Source organism: Plutella xylostella, chromosome 11 (genome assembly GCF_932276165.1).
Source record: "Plutella xylostella chromosome 11, ilPluXylo3.1, whole genome shotgun sequence".
In the NCBI taxonomy this organism is placed as follows: domain Eukaryota; kingdom Metazoa; phylum Arthropoda; class Insecta; order Lepidoptera; family Plutellidae; genus Plutella; species Plutella xylostella.
In genome coordinates, this window is record NC_063991.1 from 940,635 (window position 1) to 963,521 (window position 22,887).

General features: G+C 38.7%; 1 protein-coding gene across 1 annotated transcript in view; it reads right to left on the minus strand.

Moving 5' to 3' along the window:
* Nucleotides 1–22,887, minus strand: part of LOC105385025 — an 81,005-nt gene that overhangs the window by 19,605 nt on the left and 38,513 nt on the right. Inside the window, exons 3-5 of the mRNA XM_048624115.1 lie at nucleotides 8,206–8,712; nucleotides 1,266–6,439; nucleotides 444–573 (exon numbers count right to left, since the gene is read on the minus strand). Coding sequence (XP_048480072.1) covers nucleotides 444–573; nucleotides 1,266–6,439; nucleotides 8,206–8,712 — 5,811 coding nt within the window. The remainder of the gene's footprint in view (nucleotides 1–443; nucleotides 574–1,265; nucleotides 6,440–8,205; nucleotides 8,713–22,887) is intronic.

Consider the following 22,887-nt stretch of genomic DNA (forward strand, 5'->3'; position numbering starts at 1 on the left):
GGGATCTGCTAGAGAGACTAGCTATAACAGCCAAACAGGCTAATAGAAAAAATAGTCGTACAAAACAAAGACCAACGCTTCTTGCGTTTTTTTTTAATGAAAGCGCCTCTATCGCGTAATAGACCAATAACGGCATAACGCGCAGAAATGGCGTTCAATTTTGTCACATTCCACTGATGGAGATAAGTGAAGTCTCGAGATCAGAGGCTTGCCTGTAATCTCCAAAAGTTCACACTTGGCAGACAATTGGATAATTGGATTATACCATAGAATAACAAGTACAGTAGTAGTAGTAGTAGTACTCGTTAGTCTATGATTATACTTATAAAAAATTGGAAATATTTATTTTTGGTCTGTTAATGTCTACACTTGGAAAACTGTGGAACTTGGCAAAATAATAGTGGTGTTTTTTTGTCTGCTGCTACCTGAAATCCTGGACTTACGGCTATTAAACGCCCGCTCCAAGCTCCTCGAGTCGGCCACAGAGAACCCCTTCCACGTGGACTTGCCGTCCAGGTCCACTCGGTAGAACCAGTGGTGCTTCACCGGACTGTATTCCGCTTGCGAACGCGCCTGGAATGATACCGGGGGTTTAGAATACGGATGAACGCATAACCTTAGTGTCGCCGCACACGGGCCACCGGCCACAGCCACAAACGCCGCCACCAGAAGCTTTTGTATGGGAACGATTTGAAGCGTGTGGCCGCCACCGGCGTCAAACGTGTGCGAGTCCATATAAAATGCACGAAAATTACAGGAAATATGCCAGTGGCGGCGTTTTGTGGTTGTGTGCGGGAGCCCTTAGAGTCTAAATGAGGGAAATTTGCTCGCTACAATAGACGATAGATACCCGGACGAATTGGCAGCTGCTCTGGGGCATTTTGGAAATTTCCGTAATCAAAACTGCTACCTTACCACTACCGTACATTAGCGATTAATAATCCAAGCAGCATCGCTTATCTGTCAAATCTGAAGTAACTTGTATGGATATGACAGGTGTTTTACAGATAAGTGATGCTGATTAAGGATTGTTGATTGGTAATCTGTCGGTGGTGTTACGGTAGCTGATCCCCATAGTAAAAAAGTCACGTGACCAACAAAGTCGTAAAGCAAAACTTGTTTATGACATCCTAAATCACCCCCGTTCAGGTTAGTATACCACTTTTGCAATAATGCTCCTACTGCATTGCAACATTTGCAACTATAATTCTAATAAGCATTATAACCTTAAAAGCGTTCTACAAAACCATCAAAAATATACCTACATCATTCATCATATCGAGGGTTTCGTCTCCGTTGTCTTCCATGGTGAGATCAAAGCTGTCATTAGCGGGTTTTCCCGCCACTGCATCTATATTAGCACTATTACTCATATCGCCTGGCCCCTTAGCACTGTCCACTTCGTTCACCCCCTTTTTAACCCTTCCTTCTTCACTGTTTACGTTAATTTTAGCAACGTTTTCAACCCTATTTGAAATAAATTTACAACATTGTTTACAATTTACTATTATTCTTTCGTCTTCCGTGTAATTTATTGTCGTTTCCTCTAGTTCTGTATTTGTGTTATTAACTGTTTCGCTTTTGTAATCTGCGTATTCTACTATACCATCGCCGTTCGAATGCGCGAATTTTAAATCTTCAGGAATGGTTCTATCTATAAAGCTGTTATCATATTCTATGGTGAAGTAATTTACAGTCCTAACTACCTGTTCCTGATTCGGTACGTAATTGTCTAATGATGTCAAGTTTTTCATAAAATTTATATCAGCATTGTACTCGGCGGTCGCTTGAGCTTTTTGCTGATCTTTATTTTGATTTAGTTCAAAGAACATTTTGTTGTTTGGTTTGGGTTTGATAGGTTCTTGAACTTCTGGTGTTTCTTTAAAAAAACTTTTATCACTTTGCGTGTTTTCCCAACGTCTGTTATAGCTATCTTCTTCATTTATATTGGCTTTATTTTCTGCGGTCGCTTGCACTTTCTGCTGGTCTTTATTTTTACTTAGTTCGAAAAACGTTTTGTGAACTTTTGGATCTGGTTTACTAGGTTCCTCCGTTTCTTCTTTTTCATCGAAAAAGCTTTTATCACTTTGAGTGTTTTCCCAGCGTCGGTTTTGGCTATCTTCTTTCCTAAGGTGGTCTTGACTCTGGCTTAACTCAAAAAAAGACTTCGTGTGATCTGTGTTTTTGGCTGGGGTAGCAAAATAGCTAGCTAATCTATTGCAGCCTGCATCAGACGAGGTATTTTCAGTTTTAGCTTCTACAGCTGAAGAGAAGAAATTTTTCGGATCTGGCAGGTTGGTTGGAGCTATTGGAGTCTGAGCCATTTTAGGCACGTCTAAAACTGGTTGTAAATTTGTAGAAACATTAAATGCAGGTTTGTCATGTGCCCTTTCAACCTCTTTCATTTCTGTTTGTTCTTCGGTGTCAACTAAAAACTTATTCTGAAAATCACTTGCAAACGCTGGCAGTTTCATCGGCGTTTCTTCACATAATTTAATATCTTTAATCAAATCAGCTAAATGAGCATCAGGTAATTCTGCGCCGATGGCTATTTCTTCAGCTTTCATAATGTCTTTAGAGCTGCCGAATGTTGCAGAGGTCATGAGGCTACTAGAGCCATATGTCACACTACTGGTTAATTCAGTATGACCATATGATACAGTGCAGGTAGTGGGTGTCTGAGTAGTAGTTTCAGGAATACGAGGATTCCTTATATCATCTGGGTAGAAAGGTGCTGATGGATCTGGTGTTATTAAAGAAGCTTCAAAAGGTTTTTCAGCTTTGAAAATATTATCGGTATTATTTGGCGATAAAACAGTGTGTATAGATGACGAACTCTGGTTGGGAGACCCAAGGAAAGCGTTAACCGAGGAAGGTGATGTGAGAGAGTTTCTGTAATGAGTTTCCGCTGCGTAATTTCCCGTGTCAAAGTAAGATGCGATAGTAATAGCTGGGCTAATTGATGTAGGTACCTCAAGAATTGGTTTCTTAACTAAATCAGTCTCAGACTCTCCCAAGTGTTTAAACTTTTCAACTCTATTCGTGAAACTATCAATGCCTTCGATGGGATCTTCAGAAGTTCTCTCTCTTTCTTTCACTTCGATTTTATCATCGTCTGTTTCAGAAGGTTCGATTACGAACTCTTCGAAATCGGGGAAGTCTTGCTTTGCATCTTGTTCAATAAGTTGAACATCTAATCCACCAGTTTCGTCAGATTTGCTGTCATCCAAATCTTCTGCAGGCGGAGCAGTCGGTATACTTGCTTGTCTTGTGATGTTAGTTGGCGATTCATCATGTGCATTTTTTAGTTCAGCTTTAATTTCATCACTCGCATTAGTCAGTATGTTGTCGAAAAATAATGAATTATTACTGAAAAATCCAATAGAATTAGGATCTGGTTGGAAACTGTAGTCATGGTCTATCTGCACATTTGAATCTGGTTCCTGTGATTTATTTGTGCACCATCCGTAGTTTCTAACTTCTGATTTGTCTATATTGTAGTTGAGTATTTGATCATACTTATTCGCATCCAGTGGGTTTATTAACTCCTGATTTCCCTTCGCAGTATCTTCAGCAAACTCACTGCGTTGATTATTGAAAAAGTCTCTCCTACTATCTTCGTAGGTGTTATTTTCAGTAAAAGGCACTTCGACAGGATTAGACAATTGGATCGGAGATGTAATATTTTCTATTAATTGAGACGTGAAATCTGCGTCCCCCTTTTCAGGCTGGTTTACTTCTCTACAAGTTTCACAGATATTAATACCATCATCATGTTGATTTTGGCACTCATCAGTTTTGTCATCATTCACTATGTCTTTAACAGATCTGTCGATGTCGTCAAAGAAAGTAGCACTGTTCTTTTTACCGAAACTATTGTCAGTATCAGGTCCATAGAAGCCAGCCGCCGCATTGTCAGTTTTCAACTGTAACTCATTCATTTCCTGACGATTGAAACCCACTACTGACGAAATGCCGAAAGTAGGAGGAGGTATAATATCCGTTGCTGATTGCTGCTCTACAGGTGTAACTTCTAAATCTTTTGAGTTGTCTTCTTTATCATCTACATTGAAATCAGCCGTATTAATTGTATTCAATTGCTCAATATTACGATTCAAATTCTCAGCAATAATTGCGTCACTACGATCACCATAAAATGTTCCTTCAATACTTGAAGCTGGGGTTGTGGTAGTTTGATTTTGTAAGTTGATGTTAGATATCGCAGGCTCAGAGAAATAACTTGAAGTTTGCTGATTGGAAGTGTTAAACCCTGTCATGAATCCACGATTTTCGTTAGTCACTTGTTGGTTGACGAAATAATGTTGAGTCGGAATGCTTTGTAAAGGATTTTGACCAGCTTCTTGAGTATATGGGAAAATATTGATAAGATCGTTAGATGTTTGTTGTTGACTGCCTTGGACATTATCTTGTATTTGATTTGTTTCTCCTTGAGGGTAGTTTGTGATGGGATAGGTCACATTTTCATACGTATGCTCTTGCGTATTAGGGTAATACTGATTAGTACCGTAAGTCTGACTATGGGCAATGACGTTTTGAGGTTGGGGTGGTCCAGAGTATGTGGGAGTAGCCGAATATGGTACATAGATCTCCAGATTACTGAAGCAACTTTGGTCTTGTGCCATCCCAGGATTTTGTTGGCCCTGGTTCTGTTGATAGCTTTCAGTTGTAGAGTTTTCAGAGTTGTAAGCAGGGTCGAAGAATGTAGTCACTGTGTTTTGCAATTTATTGATATCTATAGAGCTAAGCTTAGACTTTAACGATCCAATCAATCTGAATCCTTTAGCTTCCTCTCTGGGTGGTTCGTATGTATCAGTTGTTTGACGGCTCAAATCAAAAGACGTGTTGTATTGCTGTTGAGGAGCATTATACTGGTTCTGTGATAAATCGTACGGAACGGATGCCACGATATTGGTATTGCTTGGTTTACTGATGTCAAATGGTACAGAGGCTTGTTCAAAAGGCACTGATGGTGGTAGGTAAGGCTGACTTTGACTGGGTGTAGGGTTATCAGGATGAGCAGCTTGTGGGGTAAATAAGGCACCTTGGTATGTGTTTGCAGTCTCAACTGGAGCTAATACTGGCTTTACATTATTGCTTATAGCACCAACCCCTTCAATTGGACCAGCGTAGTATTGAGGGCGTTTCTTTGCCATTCTAAAGTTAACATTTCCTGAAGCCATTTTGGGTGGCTCTGAAACCACTTTTGGCGGTTCGGGTGGCTGTTGCGCGAGGAATGCAATAGGATCAAAGGCTGGTTTTGCTGGCTCCATGTTCATAGGGGTTGAATAAGTTGCAGAATTTGGTGGCTCAATAGATGTAGCAACTGATCCTGGATTGAAAAACATGGGTGGCGGTATAGCGCCTGATGGGTTCTGGTTTAGATTACTGTTGTTTTCTGCCTGCGGTCCGGAATCTGAAGCACTTGATGAAAAACCTTTGGGGGGTTCTATAGGAGTGGATTGCGATGGAGTGAAGAACGTTGGAGGGTAAGATATATTTTGTGGTGGTCCAGATATATTAACCGCGTTTGGTTTAGGTGGCTCCGGTGGTGAAACTGCAGAGGTTGAATTATAGAATGCAGGCGGAGGCACGGATTGCGAATACGACTGAGGAGTGGCAGCGGGCGTCTGTTCAGCTCCAACTGCTGATGGTACAAAAATGTTAACTCCGCACGGTGGCACTGCCGAAGTTGGTTTCATCAGCGGTTGATTTGCAGATATCCTTCTAGCAACTGACGGTGGCAGAACAGACTTGACATCCGTCGTGCTTTCTCTCCTTGGAATATTGGAGAACATTGTCGGCGGTGGAATAATGGCTTGACCTGGCGGTTGAGGTCGGCTTATAGCCCCTAAATCAGCCGGTGGAGGACTAATTAAATTATGTTGCGACGTTGCTATCTGGACGACGTCCGGGTGTGATCCCGTTTGGGCCGGTAATACTGAACTTTCCATGCCACTTTGTGACATAACAGGTGGTGTGAACATCGTGACACTTGCAGATTTTGACATAAACTCTTGAGGCGGAGAGTACAGGGTCGTATCATTCTCCTGTTTGTTTATTGCAGTTAGCGAGCCCGCTTGCGTGGTCATTGACGGTGTGAACATTGGTATGCTATGTGACGAAGATGAAGCATAAACCGTAGACGCTGGACTTTTGTTTGTCACATTAGAAGATATATTTAACTGGGTGGGGTGGTTTGGAGCCATAGGTGGCATTGTATGGCTTTGTACATTGAATGACGCTGCATTATCCTGCGGCGCAGGAGTGAAAAACGCCGGCTGGTTGGAATACTGGGGTGCAGATGGCGGTAGCGAGAAGCCCTGTGGAGGCACAGGGTTCTGTATGTGCCCTTCTGTACTTAAGCCGGGAATTTGAGCGTAGGCCTTCTTCTTCGTGGTTATTCTGAATTGAGTGGCACCTGAAACAACCATTTTATATTTTTATAATTTATTATTAACGATAGTTTTGTTTACAAATTATAAACATTTGAAATATAAGTAATAATGATTTAAACAAACAAGGTAACAATCTTCACCCCCAGATTCAGACAGCAAATGATTTAGCGGCTATAGAGTAGCGAGATCATAGAAATGACACAACATAACTTTATGTCATGGCCTGTAATGTTATGTATGATGTGAAAATAAATAAATGTCCCCGTAAATTTTATTAGCATAATTGCGTCCAAACTAGCGATCATGATATGTACTAAGTGCCAATTTCTCCATAGTCGGTTAGAGGATAACCAGGTATTAGTGGTTTACTTTTGACACATCTGTCAATATTTTATATGGAGAAGACGTATAATTGATTAACCATCCCTGGTCGGTTAGATAACCGACTATGGAGAAATTGGAGCTAATGCTTCGCAACGAAAATAGCTTTGTCTGCAAGGCATTAGGATCCAGGCGTTAGTATTCAGAACTATGTACTAATTATTTTAAGTTTGAACTTTGTTACATTTCTGTTCAAAACAAGTGAAGAATGGTTACTATGGGTTAGAACGTACTGTCTTTTCTGAAAACATAAATTATTCTACATTTACAATATACTGTTGCTTCCACTCTAAGGGCGGATTCGACCAACGTCGAGTAACTTTTTACTCACGAGTAAAGTACTAGTTACTCGCGAGTAAGCAGATTTTGCATTCTACCAAACCTGAAACCCAGATAAGTAGCTTATCCCAAGAATAAAATGTTATACCGCCAAAATTGACCGTGTAACGAGCTTATCCGAGAGTAATTTTGTAATGGCGGCGGCACATCAGCTGATTAGAAACCGTCATAATGACATATAAACACATCTGTCAAAACATAAACAAAAGTACGTTTAAAGGCAAAGTCTCCGAATAACAACAGCGAATAAAATATTAAAACATAAACAATTTCATACTTTTATAATCCATTCAAACTAAGTTGGCATGTCATTTCTATTGCATGCTTTGAAACGCAGCTATTTTTATTTTAGTTGCATTACAGTTTCGTTCCTCGTTCATTCAATTTAACCATGGTATAACTTGGTAGAATGCAAATGTACTTATCCTGGATATTTACTCGCGTATAAATTTTATTCCGGTATAGTTATTCTCGTGTAACGTGATGTTTGGACGAATTCACCCTAAAAGTATTAACTACTTATATCAAACCAGCGTTAAATTGGCTTCAAATTATAGTAAATAAGATTAATAAGAGTCGGAAACTAGTACAAATTTGTATATTGAAGGCAAACTCTAGCCAGAGCTACCGCCATTATTATAATACGAACTTAATCATATTTCTGAACACAATGTTGTCCAATTATCTAAATTGGAATTTAATCAAATGCTATTATAATTTAAATTAAGTTTTAATGAATCTTATGTACCTATAGCGCGGTATTCCGTTTCATGTTTAAAATTTAATTAGCTTATTATTTGATTTCATCAGTTTGCAGTAGTTCTCCACCAACCAAGGGTTGGCTGGAAGAAATTGCTTTTTGGCAATAAGCCCGCCTTTGTGTACTATTTTTTTCTTAATTTGTATTTTTGTCTGTGTATGTTTTTGGTATGCAATAAAGTGTCTATAAAATATATAAATAAATAAATAGATTTGTCCAAATAATGTGACAATTTCTAAAGAGTCCTATCTTGGGGATTACAGTCGTGAGTACATATATTTATGTATGTATGTATGTGTTCTAACTCACCACCAACACTCTCCCTCGGCGGCAGCCCAGCGTCTTTCACCACAACCTCTTCGCTCCTCTCAAACCCCACATCCTGGTAGCCAGTCACCACCCTCGCCACATCTGGAGTCTGCTCTCGACTCTTCATGCTTAACATACTGGAAAACGAACTAAACACAGCACTGGCCACTTGAGGCAACACTGTTGGCAACTGAGAGAAGTTCTGAGCTATATCTGCCGTTATACTCTGTTGTGTCTCATCTGTAGCTGCCTCATTAAGATTAATCTCTTCTAGGTTCTCTTCTGTCGCGTCTATGGTCGCTACTTGATCTGTGGCGGTGTTGATCGGCGCGCTGACATATCTAGTGCCTTGGAGTCTGGCGAAGTATTCGTTCACATCAAAATCGTCTTTCGGCTTTTGTTTTGGGGGTGTGTTGTCCGTGTGTGTGGCTTGTGGAATGTGTTGTGTGGCGTGTGTCGCGTCGCCCGATGGTTTGTTGACGTTCTCCGGTTGGTCCGATTGAGCATCTGTAACAAGGAAAAATGCGTACTTTAGAATATAAGAAGATATTACATTGAGTTTACAGCTAACAGTGGTTGGAAGGCGTGATGAGTGTATGTCACCTACTTCTTCTGAAATTGGAGATGGAAGAGATTACTTTTAGTAATAAGGCCACCGATTGTACTATTTCTTTTCTATGTTTGTGAAACTGTTTCTGTTTGTGTGCAATAAAGAGTATTTTATCTTTATCTTTTTATCTTATGGCTAGTCACCTCTGACTACCTATTTGAGATTACAGCATTATGATTTAACCTTTTTTATGGTTGATAAGTTTAACGTAGCTTTCTGTGTGTATCTGTCAGTGGTAGCGTAGCTTCGAAACGGCTGAACCGATTTTTTAAACACACGCACTCTCGCCTTTTAGTAATGTACTCCCCTGCGGGGTAGGCAGAGGTGCATTGCTGCACCCACTTTTCGCCAGAATGTATGTTAGTCCCAATGTAATAGGGGGCGGGCCTATTGCCATTTTACGGGCACATCCAAGACCCGAGAACAAATATCTGAGTTTAAACAAATATCTGCCCCAGCCGGGAAATGAACCCGGGACCATAGGCTCAGTAGTCAGGGTCACTAACCACTACGCCATTCGGTCGTCTACCGGTACCGTCGGTACCGATTTTTTATTTGATTGGTAATGTCACCATATTTTATTAAAATCGTTAACTATGCAAAGTTATTCTGTTTCCCTCATTTTTGGTCAATCCACATCACATATGTACGTTTAGGTATGTATTCACATACCATAGATGATATAAGATATCTTTAGTTATCTTGAGTAACTAGACAAACAGGTACTAATCTAGGCAAGCCTCTTTAGGGGCACTAGGCGACCTATTCTGGGCTACTCAAGCGTTTCTTATGCCATTTTTAGGGTTCCGTACCTCAAAGTCACACATCTCACACAGAGCCTGGGTATAGGACAGCTGAATGTATCTATACAGATACATGGATACATACCTACGTACACTCACGGGCAATGAAATAGTTCCACTCACAAAATACTATCACGAAACGACCTCAATTTTTTCTAACATTTAATTTAAAATTTAAACAAAATATTACATTGTTTTGTTCGTTATATCCTGATTCTCTGTTAAATGTACTCCATTATTGCAGAAGGCGTCATTAAGCAAGCCTTTGCGTTTAGAAGTAATTTGGTGATTTTCTCAGCCAAGACCCGAGTACAAATATCTGACTTTCCAATATCTGCCCCAGCGGGGGATTGAACCCGAGGCTTTTTTCGTCAAAATAACCGAGTGATCCTGAATAGGCTATCAGTACGGTTAGTGGAGGAGTGTCCAACGTTGACTAATAGGTTGGAATGTCTTCATTTTGTTGACTGTACAAACTTGGACATTGCTATCTTTCTGATATTGCGAGGTATTTTTATTTAGGCATGCAAGAGGTATTCTATTCTATTCTATTCTCTGTGGGGGTGTAAGTACCTGCACCTGGCTCTCTCGAATGGAACCGTTGTGCACATCCCCAAGGTCTAAACTGCCTTCCTAAGCTTGGACCATTTCCCACCACGCTGGTCCACTGCGGGTTGGTGGGTTCACATATCTAAAGTGCTAAATCTAGATATGCAGGTTTCCTCACGATGTTTTCCTTCACCGTAAGAGCGATGGTATACATTGTACTTAAATTCAGAAAAGAACTCATTGGTACATGTCAGCGCCGGGATCGAACCTGCATCTCTGGCGTGAGAAGCGGGCGCTTACCCGACTGAGCTACCACAGCTCCAATGCAAGAGGTATTTAACGACAGTTTTTAACAAAAATAGAACTACACCATGTGTTTTTTAACCATTAAATGGAAAGGAAGGAAAACTAACCTTCTGGGCTTGTCACTAGCCGGACAATCGCCCCTAATAGGTACTGTTCCCCCCTTCCCTGCCCCTTTTGCATCCATTTTATGGTCCTTCGAGACGGATAACTATAACCTAGCTATAATACACCGCGTAATGACAATCATACTTTTATCGTTTACCGCCTATTTGCACCCTTAGCCACTCAATCTACACTGCAAATGAAGTCGTTACCAGATAGAAAGCTGTTAGTCAATCAAAACGCTCGATAAATAACTCGCTACAGTTTTCACTTATTCATTAATATTAATATTTCATCCACCGAGGGCGAAGTCGTATAGTATTTACTAGCTGTTCCCGCGAGCTTCGCTTCGCCTTAAAAAGTTTTCCCGTGGGAATTCCGGGATAAAAAGTAGCCTATGTTCTTTCTCAGGGTCTAGACCATATTTATACCAAATTTCATTCAAATTCGTTCAGTACTTGGCGTGAAAGAGTAACAGATAGACAGACAGACACAGTTACTTTCGCATTTATAATATTATATATATATTAGTTAGGATGTGCGGGGGGACCCTAGAACAGGTAGAATAGACCATCTTATCATTCCTAAGTTATCCTATAAAGATGATGTTGAATATTAGATATTCCATGTAAAGGTAGTCTGGTACAGATTGCTTTAAGCAATAAGGCCGCCTTTTCGTACTGTTTTGTTTTTAGTTTATAAGGTGTTTTTTGTGTTATTTCCTTTTGGTGCAATTAAAGTATTGTATTTTATAAAGCTGTCCTCTAAAGATGACGTTGAATTTTGGGACACCCTGTATAGAGCACTCGTTAAGGTTCTTATTACTATTTTGTGCACATCCTGTATAATTGCGTCTTGTGTACTTAACGGAGTAACGAGGGTTTTCCTTACTATCAACCCCACCCATATTGGTTCCGTTGTATCGGTATCTATGTGGGCTAGCGCACCCTGTAGTTGCATCATGGAGGTAACGCCTAGACACTTAGACTAACAACACGCGAACCAGATGGAGTGTCAGTGCTAAAGAAACGTCTCTACAAATAATATTCCGCTTGCACAACTGAGCTGTTACTTTGAATTACTTCGGTCAGACTTTATTCATTGGTGCAATGGTTGTCATTAGGTTGAACTTAAAACGGTTTGACAGTAAACAAAATGCTGACAGTCTTTTGGTCTCTTTCGTATCTGACACACCATCTGGTTCATCATCATCATCACGACCCATCACGTCCCCACTGCTGGGGCACGGGTCCCCTTCCAATGAAAGAAGGGTTTAGACCACCTAGTCCACCACGCTGGCATAGTGCGGGTTGGTGGACCCCAACACAAGCAAGTTAGTTCTGAGAGAGTTGCCGGATAAGTCAACCCGACTGTCAGATGTTTTCAAGCTGCCCGAAGACCTCTGGCTTAACGACTGCTGCCGAAGCAGCAACCGTATATTGTTAATCTAAGCCTAGAAAACGAATGCACGGAAAAACACCGATGAAGTGGAATACACACAGGATGTTGTGAAAGAGTGATTGTAAGGAAAGGCGGTGCTTCATGTAGATAGCGATTTTGACCCACTGTTACCACGAAAGAAGTGACGACTCGCCGAAAAAAAGTGTAAGGACAACTGAAACACACGCACTCACGCCTTGTACTAATGTACTCCCTTGCGGGGTAGGCAGAGGTGCATTGCTGCACCCACTTTTCGCCAGAGTGTTATGTTAGTCCCAATGTAATATAGGGGGCGGGCCTATTGCCATTTTACGGGCACATCCAAGACCCGAGAACAAATATCTGTGTTTAAACAAATATCTGCCCCAGCCGGGAATCGAACCCGGGACCATCGGCTCAGTAGTCAGGGTCACTAACCACTACGCCATTCGGTCGTCCAAACAACAGAAAATGACATCACTATATGAATTGGAGGCGAATGTTGTAGAAGCTAAAGCTCATCTATAAAGTCCTGAAAATGGAAATGCATCCTAACTAAATGTTTAAGCCGGTATTGAATAGATCTATTTAGGCGCAAAAACTGTTACAATTAGAGTATTTATTTTTAAAATGTTTTTAACTAGTGGCTAGGGTTTGTAGTAATAGTGTTGTTTTCTTTTTGCACACCTTATAATAAAATTTTGTTGCACCTCCTGTGGGTTGACTGGTAGAAAATGCTTGTAGCATTAAGTCCACCCTTTGTACACTTATTTTTATATTTGTGCAATAAAGGATTAAATAAATAAATAAACACTCACGAGCAATGAAAAAGTTCCACTCACAAAATGTTTTTATGGCTATAAATGCCATTTAGAGTTTATGGTAATCAATGATTTCATAAGGAAGGATACGCCCGTCAGAACGTTTTGTCACAAGAAAATGACACCCGCGCGCTGGCCCTAATTCATACAAATTATGACAGATTTATGAGATTTTAGGGCCAACGCGAGGGTGTCGTTTCCTATAGCGGTTGGGCCTGTCCTTACGCTAGTAATATATAAGTCAATGATGGTAATATTCTAATGCGCTGTTAAATGTACTTCAATATTGCAGCCCCTCCGGTTGGGAGTAATTTGGTGTTATTTTTAACCGACTACGAAAAAAGGAGGAGGTTCTCAATTCGTCTGTATGTATTTTTTTTTGTATGTTCACCGATTACTCCGCCATTTATGGACCAATTTTGAAAATTCTTTTTTTGTTGTTTCGGGTTGAGCTCAGGGGTGGTCCCATTTTATCAGAATTTTATTCCACCCCCACCTACCTATTAACAGATTCTAATGAAATTTAAAACGTAAATATAGGTTCTTATAACAAAAAAATATGATGGTGCTGATCTGATGATGGAAACGGAAGGCAGTCAAGGGAACTCCTCAACGGTATATAGCAATCTACCTCGTGTTTAGGCTTGAATGATTCGTATTGACTAGTAGGACTTATTGGTATCATTTGCATTTCAAATTTCAAATTCAAATTCAAATGGTTTAATCGACGTAAAATTTTACAATTATTTGTCGATAGTCATCTACCACCATTTCACAAAGGCCCCGTCATTGAGAAGGAAAGAAATGGCGAAAGAAACTCCTCGAGCATCTTTTCAACTTTTTCCTTATAATCTATTACAATTTTTACTTATATCTAGTACCTACAATTTTACTTAAGTACCTATATCCATTTCATTTTTTCAATAGCCTTAGCTGAGGTGGACAAGACCACGCGTTTTTGTCGTTTAAATAATCATTTATACTATAGTAAGCTTTACTACATAATGTAGCTTTAACATAATTCTTAAATTTTTGCTCAGTAAGGTTTATTGCTTCATTTGATAATTTATTATAAAAAAAATCTTAATTTTGATTGACAAATAATGCAAATAAACTAAAAACCATTAAATAAAATAATAATTTTAAAAAATCGACGTCAAAAAACTACTAAAAAGTAAGAAATAATTTAAGGTTTACACAAGGAACTGTTCGTTTTTGAAGTTGGTGCCATATTTCTTCAGATTACTTTGTCCACGCACCAACTTCAAAAAAGAACAGTTCCTGGTGTAAACCTTAAATTATTTCTTACTTTTTAGTGGTTTATTGAAGTCGGTTTTTTTTTTCACTGGAACTTTTTCATTGCTTGAGACTGTATCAAGATATCAAGTTTAATTACAGATGCCTTGAGCTGATTGTGTTCGCACAATGCGAGTCGTTGTAATTACGAGTTTGAATGTTAATTTGTACTTTCTCTTGAATGTTTATTGACCGCTCAAGGCCCTTCGGATAGAGCGGTGGTAGCTCAGTCAAGCGCCCGCTTCTCACGCCAGAGATGCGGGTTCGAATCCCGGCGCTGAGATGTAGATACAGTAAGGAGCAGAGAAACCTGACCCCACTCAGAAGCATTGTTATTATGAGAAGGGGGTTAGGTTTCTCTGGCCCAGACCGTACTAATGACTTCTTTTAATTTAAGTACAATGTACCTACACTATTGCTCTTACGGTGAAGGACAACAACTTGAGAAAACCTGCACATCTAGATTCTAGATGTGTACCCTAAGTGCACTGTACCTACTCATTCGAAAACGGCGATACGGCTCGCGACCTATCACGTGAGTGCTAATGTACAGCGAAAAGCGGGTGACACGCTTGCGAGACACTTCTGACTACCGCTTCGGGGATCACAGTCGTGAGCATAATATAATGTATTGTATCAGACATGACATCATCCCTCTGTAGTAGTTTTTTGTTTTTCTCTCCCACATGCAAAGTTTGGACCAGTGCAGCGATCACATGATTCGATACTATTTTCGAATCTACACAAACATATGAAAAAATAGTTGTACAAGTAGATTCGAAAAAAGTATCGAATCCTGTGATCGCTGCACAGAAAAATGCACAGAAAAAACAAAAGTGGAAAGCTATAACCTCCGCCCAGAGCGTATGTTGATGCGTCGCGCACGCAATAACCTATGCGTGTAAACAAAAGTATTACGTCACTTGCGTAGAGAGCAGGACGGCGCGAGCGAGAGGGAACCAGCCGCTAAAGTCTGTTTTTAAATCTCAGATACTAAGGGACACTTGCACAAACATGTTAAATCTAGATTTAGTGTCAAATCTCGATTTAAGAAACGACAATCCATATAAATGTATGGCTTAAATCGAGATTTAACACTACATCTAGATTAAATATGTTTGTGCAAGTGACCCTAAATTGACAGATCCTGAACAGTCGACCGATTGTCCCACCAATAGAACGATACGATAAAGCAAGATCAATATGACACCTGTCAATTGTCGTTGGTTTTCAAGGGAAAATTAACTTCATTCACCAGGCATAAATATAATTACCTATGCGTGTAAACAAAAGCGTTACGTCACGCGCGTAGAGAGCGGGATCCATCACACCGGCGCACGCGCATGGATGGAGCCAGCGAGAGGGAACCAGCCACTAGTAAACAAGAATACTTTGTAAAGTCTGTTTTTTAATCTCAGATACCAAATGGACAGATTTTGTCTTTGTATTTTATTTTTGTCTCACCAATAGAACGATACGTCACTTAATCGCGGGACCCTATGGGCCTTACCACAAAAACTTAGACAGTGTTTAGCAGGTATTTAGAGCTGTCAAACGCCTACAAAATCTGCCAAATTACGTTTTAAACACTCGATTAACAGTGTTTCAAGTTTTTTGTGGTAGCACAGTATAAGTTTAATCAATCTTGTTTAATGCGCGTTACACCAATCACAGCGCCGAATTTATTTCGAGTCGCGATATAGTTTATCTATCTATCTGGCAGTAGTAGTATGAACATTGTGTAGGATTCAACTCTGGGCGAGGCGTCACTTGCTCAACTTTACAACTGTACATGTCACGTTCCGTTTCGACACGGCATTTACCTCATATCTTTATCTTCATTTCGGTCGATACCACTTGCTTTCCACATGTTTATAACTGATTGCGAGATCGATAATTATAGCGATCGCAACAGAAGTCAAATCATAAGGGAATAAGCCTGCAGTCTAGGGTTTGTCACCGTGGTCAAAGGATTGGCCAGTAAGATTAGCGCCAATCGCTAAAGCTAATCTGACTGGCTTATTCTTTCAAAACGGCTACCAACCCTAGACCAGCAATAGTGTCTTTATTAACTAAAAAACAAAGTAAGTAGTAAGAAGAAGAAGTAGCAAGAATGCTCTCGTGGTCCTAGAATATTCAGACGCTTGATGACAAAAATTTGGGTGCCAAATACTTTTCTACACTCACGGGCAATGAAAAGGTTCCAGTGATAAAAGCATCAAAAGACTTCCAAAGGGAAAAGGCTAGCTTAATAACGCCTTCTACAACATTGAAGTCAGATCAGAGCATCAGGATATTACCAACTAGAAACGGTAATATTTTGTTTAATTTTTAAATAAATGTTTAAAATAATAGGGGTTGTTTGGTGTCAGCATTTTGTGAGTGGAATTATTTCATTGCCCGTGAGTGTATTTGCCAAACACCTAAACGTAACGATAACATAAACTTTTTACGAGTTCGTGATAATAACTTGCTGAAACGGATATGACTGGTTAAGTGGGTAAATGTAATGGTAAAGGAAAACACCGTAACTTGAGGAAAATTGCATATTTTCTTTAGGTTGACGAATATAGTTTACTCATCAAAGGATGCCGAAGTTTACTAACTATTATAAGGGCATGTCTATGCTGACAATTATAAACATAGTCATGTATTTTATACCTGGTAGGTTTATATTATAGCAGAGTACATAACCATTTATCATATTTGATCAAAAATCTGTCCATCATAATATTAAAAACAATTATTCAATTTTTTTTTACTTCATACTTTTTACATTTCAGAAAAAGCATAATAACTTTTTCTATGCAATAAATACTTAAACAAAATCACACAATCTAACCAACTCATAAGACGACCTACAAAGTCAAAACCGAACCCTACCTTCGCATTCCCCGCAACCTCTTCAACACTGGCCCTAAACATTGTGCTGATAAAAAACAAAAGCAGAACGGAAACCATAGATAAAAACTTTTTTTTAATGCACACACCCTGCATGAAACCGGCCAGTAGTACGCGAGATTGTAAGCCAAGCGCACCTGAGGCTAACAGCCAGTCAGCCAGTGCCGCGGTAGACAGCCTGTCGGGTGAACGTTCCAAATTGAAATTTAAAAGTGTTCGACGCTCGGAGCGAGTTCAAAAACGCGGGAGTTTGCGTGGAAAACTCTATGGTGTTGTTGTCGTTTTAAATTGTTTCTTTAAAAGTGCAGTGGAAAATTGATAGTGGTGTCACAGTGATGGTTTTAAACTAAAAAGTGTGCAGACAAAATAGTAAATATTATCTTGAGAGACTTAAGTTTAAGTTAAATAAATGGGCACTTTAAATCATCTCTACATACAGGGACAGAAAACAGAATAAACTTAACATAATAATAACAATATTGAAAAATACAACCCTTCTCAATAACTATTATAGTGTTTTATTAGTTTAGCAAACTCTATATACACGATCCATTAAAATCCGTTCAGTCAATTTTCAGCTGTCTATCACGAAAACATTATTCGCACATTTCCCATAACTATTGGGATTTTTTACCGACTTTAATAACAAGAGGAGGTTAATAATGATAAGTGCTTGGATGAGGAAGACCTAGGGCAAAGTTGTAAAGCTCTTTGGAAGAGGCTTATATCTCTACGCCTAAGGTGAATGAGAGGGTGGCTTAGTTGAAAATGGGCAGATTTTTACAATAACTTCTATTACAAATATATTAACAACTAGCTGTTCCCGCGAGCTTCGCTTCGCCTTAAAAAGTTTTCCCGTGGGAATTCCGGGATAAAAAGTAGCCTATGTTCTTTCTCAGAGTCTAGACCATATGTATACCAAATTTCATTCAAATCCGTTCAGTAGTTTTGGCGTGAAAGAGTAACAGACAGACAGACAGACAGACAGACAGACACAGTTACTTTCGCATTTATAATATTAGTTAGGATAACCCGCAACACGCGTGTGTTTGCAACAACGATAATTTAATACGAACTAGATGGAGTGTCAGTGCAAAATTGCAAATGAATATTTGTGACTTTATTCATTGGTACAATGCTTGTCATGTCATTAGGTTGAACTTAAAACGGTTTGACAGCAAATAAAATGCGTACAGTGTTTGCTTTGTTTTGTATGTGCCACAGCATCTGGTTCGTATATCGTGAATCTAAGGTTCTAAGCTCTGAGGCCACCGCTCGACCCCCCGATAGTACATTTAAATACTACAGCAAACTCGCTCGTGAGTTGACCGTGACAACCAACCGTTTTATCGGTACATAAATCAGAGCGAACCGACAACCTGTTCTAAACTTGTCACGTAGTTTTTACACCATTTTATTTATATCTAAGCGCGATTTTTTGCCGCTTGAAAAAGGATTCGAGTAAGAATTACGCTTGGGCTAGCCTTTTCCCAGGCAAAGTTGCCTCGCCCGTGGACCAGCGTGATGGGAAATGGTCCAAGCTTAGGAAGGCAGTTTAGACCTTGAAGATATGCACAAAGGTTCCACTCGAGAGAGCCAGGTGCAGGTACACCCCCATAGGGAATAGAATAGAATAGAATAACGCGGATGAACCTCTGATTAGTCCGTCCGGAACGTCCGTAGTCGAGCCACTTTCAGTGATCGTAACTGATCATTGAAGTTGAAGCAACACATGGCACTGGCATTTCAAGCGGTTGTTTTCTGGGCGCTTCCGTGCTTCGGATGGCACGTTAAGCCGTGGGTCCCGGTTGCTGTTTTGGCAGCAGTCGTGAAGCCTAGTCAGAGGCCTTCGGGCAGCTTGAAAACATCTGACAGTCCGACAATTCTATTAGCACAAGCTTGCTAGACTAAGGGCTGATTTTTCAACAGTCAGATAAGAGTTATATGAGGAATAAAATTAGACATTGACAGCAACAATTTTATTCTTCAGATAACACTTATCTGACCATTGAAAAATCTGCCCTAAGAAGGGAAAGGTAGAGTCGGGTAGGTTAGGAGGCGATATGAAGTTTGCCGGGCCAGTTAGTAAAACATAAATCTATTCCAACTACTTCATAATCACATATCACTCCACTCATAATATATTACGACGAGCACAAAACCTCGAGAAAGACAAAAGCCACTTCGTTCTCTATAAATGGCGGACAATCGTGCAGTTAATACAATATTTATGCACTGTTTCACGGAATCGAGTCGTCATTAGTATCTAATCCGCTTTGTGGTAACAGGCGGACTTAATGCTACAAGCATTTTTCAGTTATCAGTCCCCGACAAAACAGAGGGTTGTTAGAAGTTTTACGTGTTTACGAAGTTTACGTGTTACGTTTGTACGAAGTTTACGTGTTACGTTTGTACGAAGTTTTCAGTGTAACGTACGTATCTGTCTGTGGTAGCGTAGTTCAGAAACCACTGAACCGATTAGTATTTTTTATGGGTCAATTGTTACTCCCAGTGTTTTAGCCTATTTTATCAAAATCGGTTTAGCCGTTCAAAAGTTTAGCGACTTTTAGTGTTGAATATCGGGAGTTTTTAACGATATTTAGGTTGGGTTATTGCATATAAAAATAATAAATCCCTTCACAGAAAATAGAATAATAAGTCCCTTCTTATGCAAATTAAAATATTATAACAAAATTCAAGACCCCTAAATGGCGAATCTACACAACCAAAAAAACGTAACAACCTATTTGCAGTGTTACTACTTTTTGCGCACATTCCATAGACAAAAGAAGCTGTCGCGTTTAGTTCAACAAATATACGTGTCTATGGTCAGTAAAATTTAACTGGCGTTGTTTTTGTTTTCTTTTTTGAAAAAGGAATGCCGGGAATTCGGTCCCACCACGTCCCAGGGCACGTGCCTCAATTAAGATCTGAGATTTTGAGATTGAAAAAAAAGTTGAGCCTAATTTTGTTTGAAGGGTTCCTCCGTATTTTTACAATCTTATATTTTTTATCGTAAAGGATAAAATAATTAAGATAAAGATAAAATACTCTTTATTGCACACAAAAAGAAACAGTATTAAAACATAAACAGAAAATAAATAGCACAATCGGCGGCCTTATTACTAAAAGTAATCTCTTCCAGACAACCAAATTGAAAGGACATAGAAATAATGAAAAAGGGTAGCGTGTGAAAATAAGAGATATTTATAAAAATAAACGTATAAAGTATAAGTGTAAAATGCAATCATATTAAAAAAATATGCTCTTCCTCACTTAAATGTCTACAAAACTGATCCTTCCGGTTCAAAGCTTAACCCTTAGATTAACAACACACAAAAAAGATGGTGTGTCACATACAAAATTATATTTTAATTATATTTTGTGAAACGCTGTTGGTTTTTTTTTTCTAAACAATAAATAAATAAAAACTGTCCGCATTTTGTTTACTGTCAAACCGTTCTTAGTGACAATATTGTACCAAAGTAAAAACTCTTCTAATCGAACTAATTAAAAATATGAACTCAGTCATAGAAGTGAGTTGTTATTTTGTCGACACGTTTCTTTTACAGCATATGCTGAGCTGGTGCCGTTTTGACACTCTGGACAGCATCCTTTATTTGTTTGTATTGTTTGTTCTGTATTAAGTATTCTCGTTATTTTGTTATTGTTTCTTTTTCTTTTCTTTTTCTGTCTTATTATTCTGTCTCAGTGTGTCAAATAAATGTATCCTTCTTTCTATCTTTCTTTTGTACTGACACTCCAAAGGTTCGTATTAAAATATCGTAAAATGTTGTAACGTATCGTTTTTCCCAAAAAGCCCGCGGTACCCTAAACCAGTGGAGGAATCCAGAAAAAAAAACCAGCCAGCCTCCGCGCATAATGAGCAGGTGACTCACGCTGATTGGCCGCCCGACTACGATTCCAAATTCGAAATTGGGAAAAGAAAATTATAAACATTACGCCACCCTCGGAAGAAGGACTGATGTCGTGATGATTGCTGAACCTCTTTGGATGTTGCTTATTTCTCGTCTTGCATTCGAAAGCCAAAAATTATGGTAGAATGTTATAAATTTGGCGGGATTGTCCCAAAAGTGTGGTTCTCTTCCTCAAGTCCAGTTGTTAGATTAAGGCCTTGTTCCTCAATGTCTGGTTAGTGGCTACCTGTGAGATAAAATACATGCTGTCACTGTCAAAAAAATAATAACAGAAAGTGACAGCATGTATTTTATCTCACAGGTAGCCACTAACCAGACATTGTGGAACAGGGGCTAAATATTAAAAAAATATATTAAATATTACGAATTAATATTCGCGAAGTTATCTGCACGTATAGGTATCTAATTGATGTACCTATGTATAATAATTATTATTACAATGATCTTTCAAACGACATAAAATTTATGAATCTCTAAAAGTTTTGTGAAAAAGTGTAATTTAAAAAAATCTCTAAAATATATTTTTTAGAAAAAAGTGGAATACCTCATCGACAAAACTATCAAGTTATTGTGATAGAGAAAACACATGCACAATGGACAACATTTCAAAAAACTAAAGCTGCTATAAATCGAAAACCATTTCGAGATTTAGCTCTAAAGGCCACAAAAAAAATGTTTTTGTATTTTTTGGATGTATCATTTTTGAGAAAATCATAAAATAGTAAAAAGTGCTGATGACGTCATGCATCAGGTGCGATGCATTTTGAAGATCAAAGCCTATAGATTTAAAAACAAAGTAACTGTCACTTTCATTTTTGATTGACGTTGACGTTTTATCGAGACGTTGTTGTTTATTTGGGTCATTTTCATTAATTCTGTTCTGACACCTTCTGACTATTTTTTTTATTTATTATTAAGAGATGACCTCTATATAATATGTCCCAGAGCATGCCACCGCCTACACAGCTGAAAAAATGCTTCTGATTATTTTTTTACATGATAAGTACCTACTTTCCATCATTAGAAATATCAAGGTCATTTGAAAATGACCCATTTGTTGGTTGGCATGTAAACAAAGTTTAAATGTCACTTGTCAGTGTCATTTATGTTTTTTTCGAGACTCAGGCAATAGACAAAAATAAAAATTGAGGCTAATATGTGACGTCACTTCCGGTTTTAAAATAATTAACTTTAAAGTTAAAAATAACATGCAAAAACTTATGTATATACAAAATAAAAAAATACGGGTCCACTAATTTTCTATAAACTTTCCGAATAACTAATAAAAATATAGGGTAAAGAAAATGAAATGTTGTCCATTGTTAGTTAAAAATAACTATGTTTATGTTCGAAAAAACCCCGTAGACAGAATACATTTAATGATCCCGGAAAACTCACCCTATTCTCATCACGCGCTCACCTCACATACATATATACATACATAATTTGTTGTCCTTGACTGTGAAGTATGGTCTTTTGTTCTTATTTCTGTGGTAACTGTCTGTCTCACACATTATGGATATGGATTAGTTCGTATGAGCATCGTAGGTGTCTGATAAAATCTGATGTCGTATGTATTTGTTGTTTGTGTCATTCAATAGTGAATTTTGTTGTAGAGATGATTTGACAGTGTTCTTAACTTTGTAACTAAATTAATTCAGCTGTGTCTCTTGATTATTGATTATTAGTAAAATATTCATTTCCGGACAGTGCAAATTAATTCCAACAAACATGAGATAGCCCAGTGTTAGATAGTGAAATAAACAAAAACAAAAAAACAATCCAAAATGGCGACCAGCTACAGAACCAAAGTGACACTTCTAGTTATACTAAACATTATAGTGAAAACACAGTGCGATAATGATATAGTGCGACCAACCAAATATGCTATGCCTATAGCCGAAGAACCTTTACTACGAAGCAGTGATGACAGATCG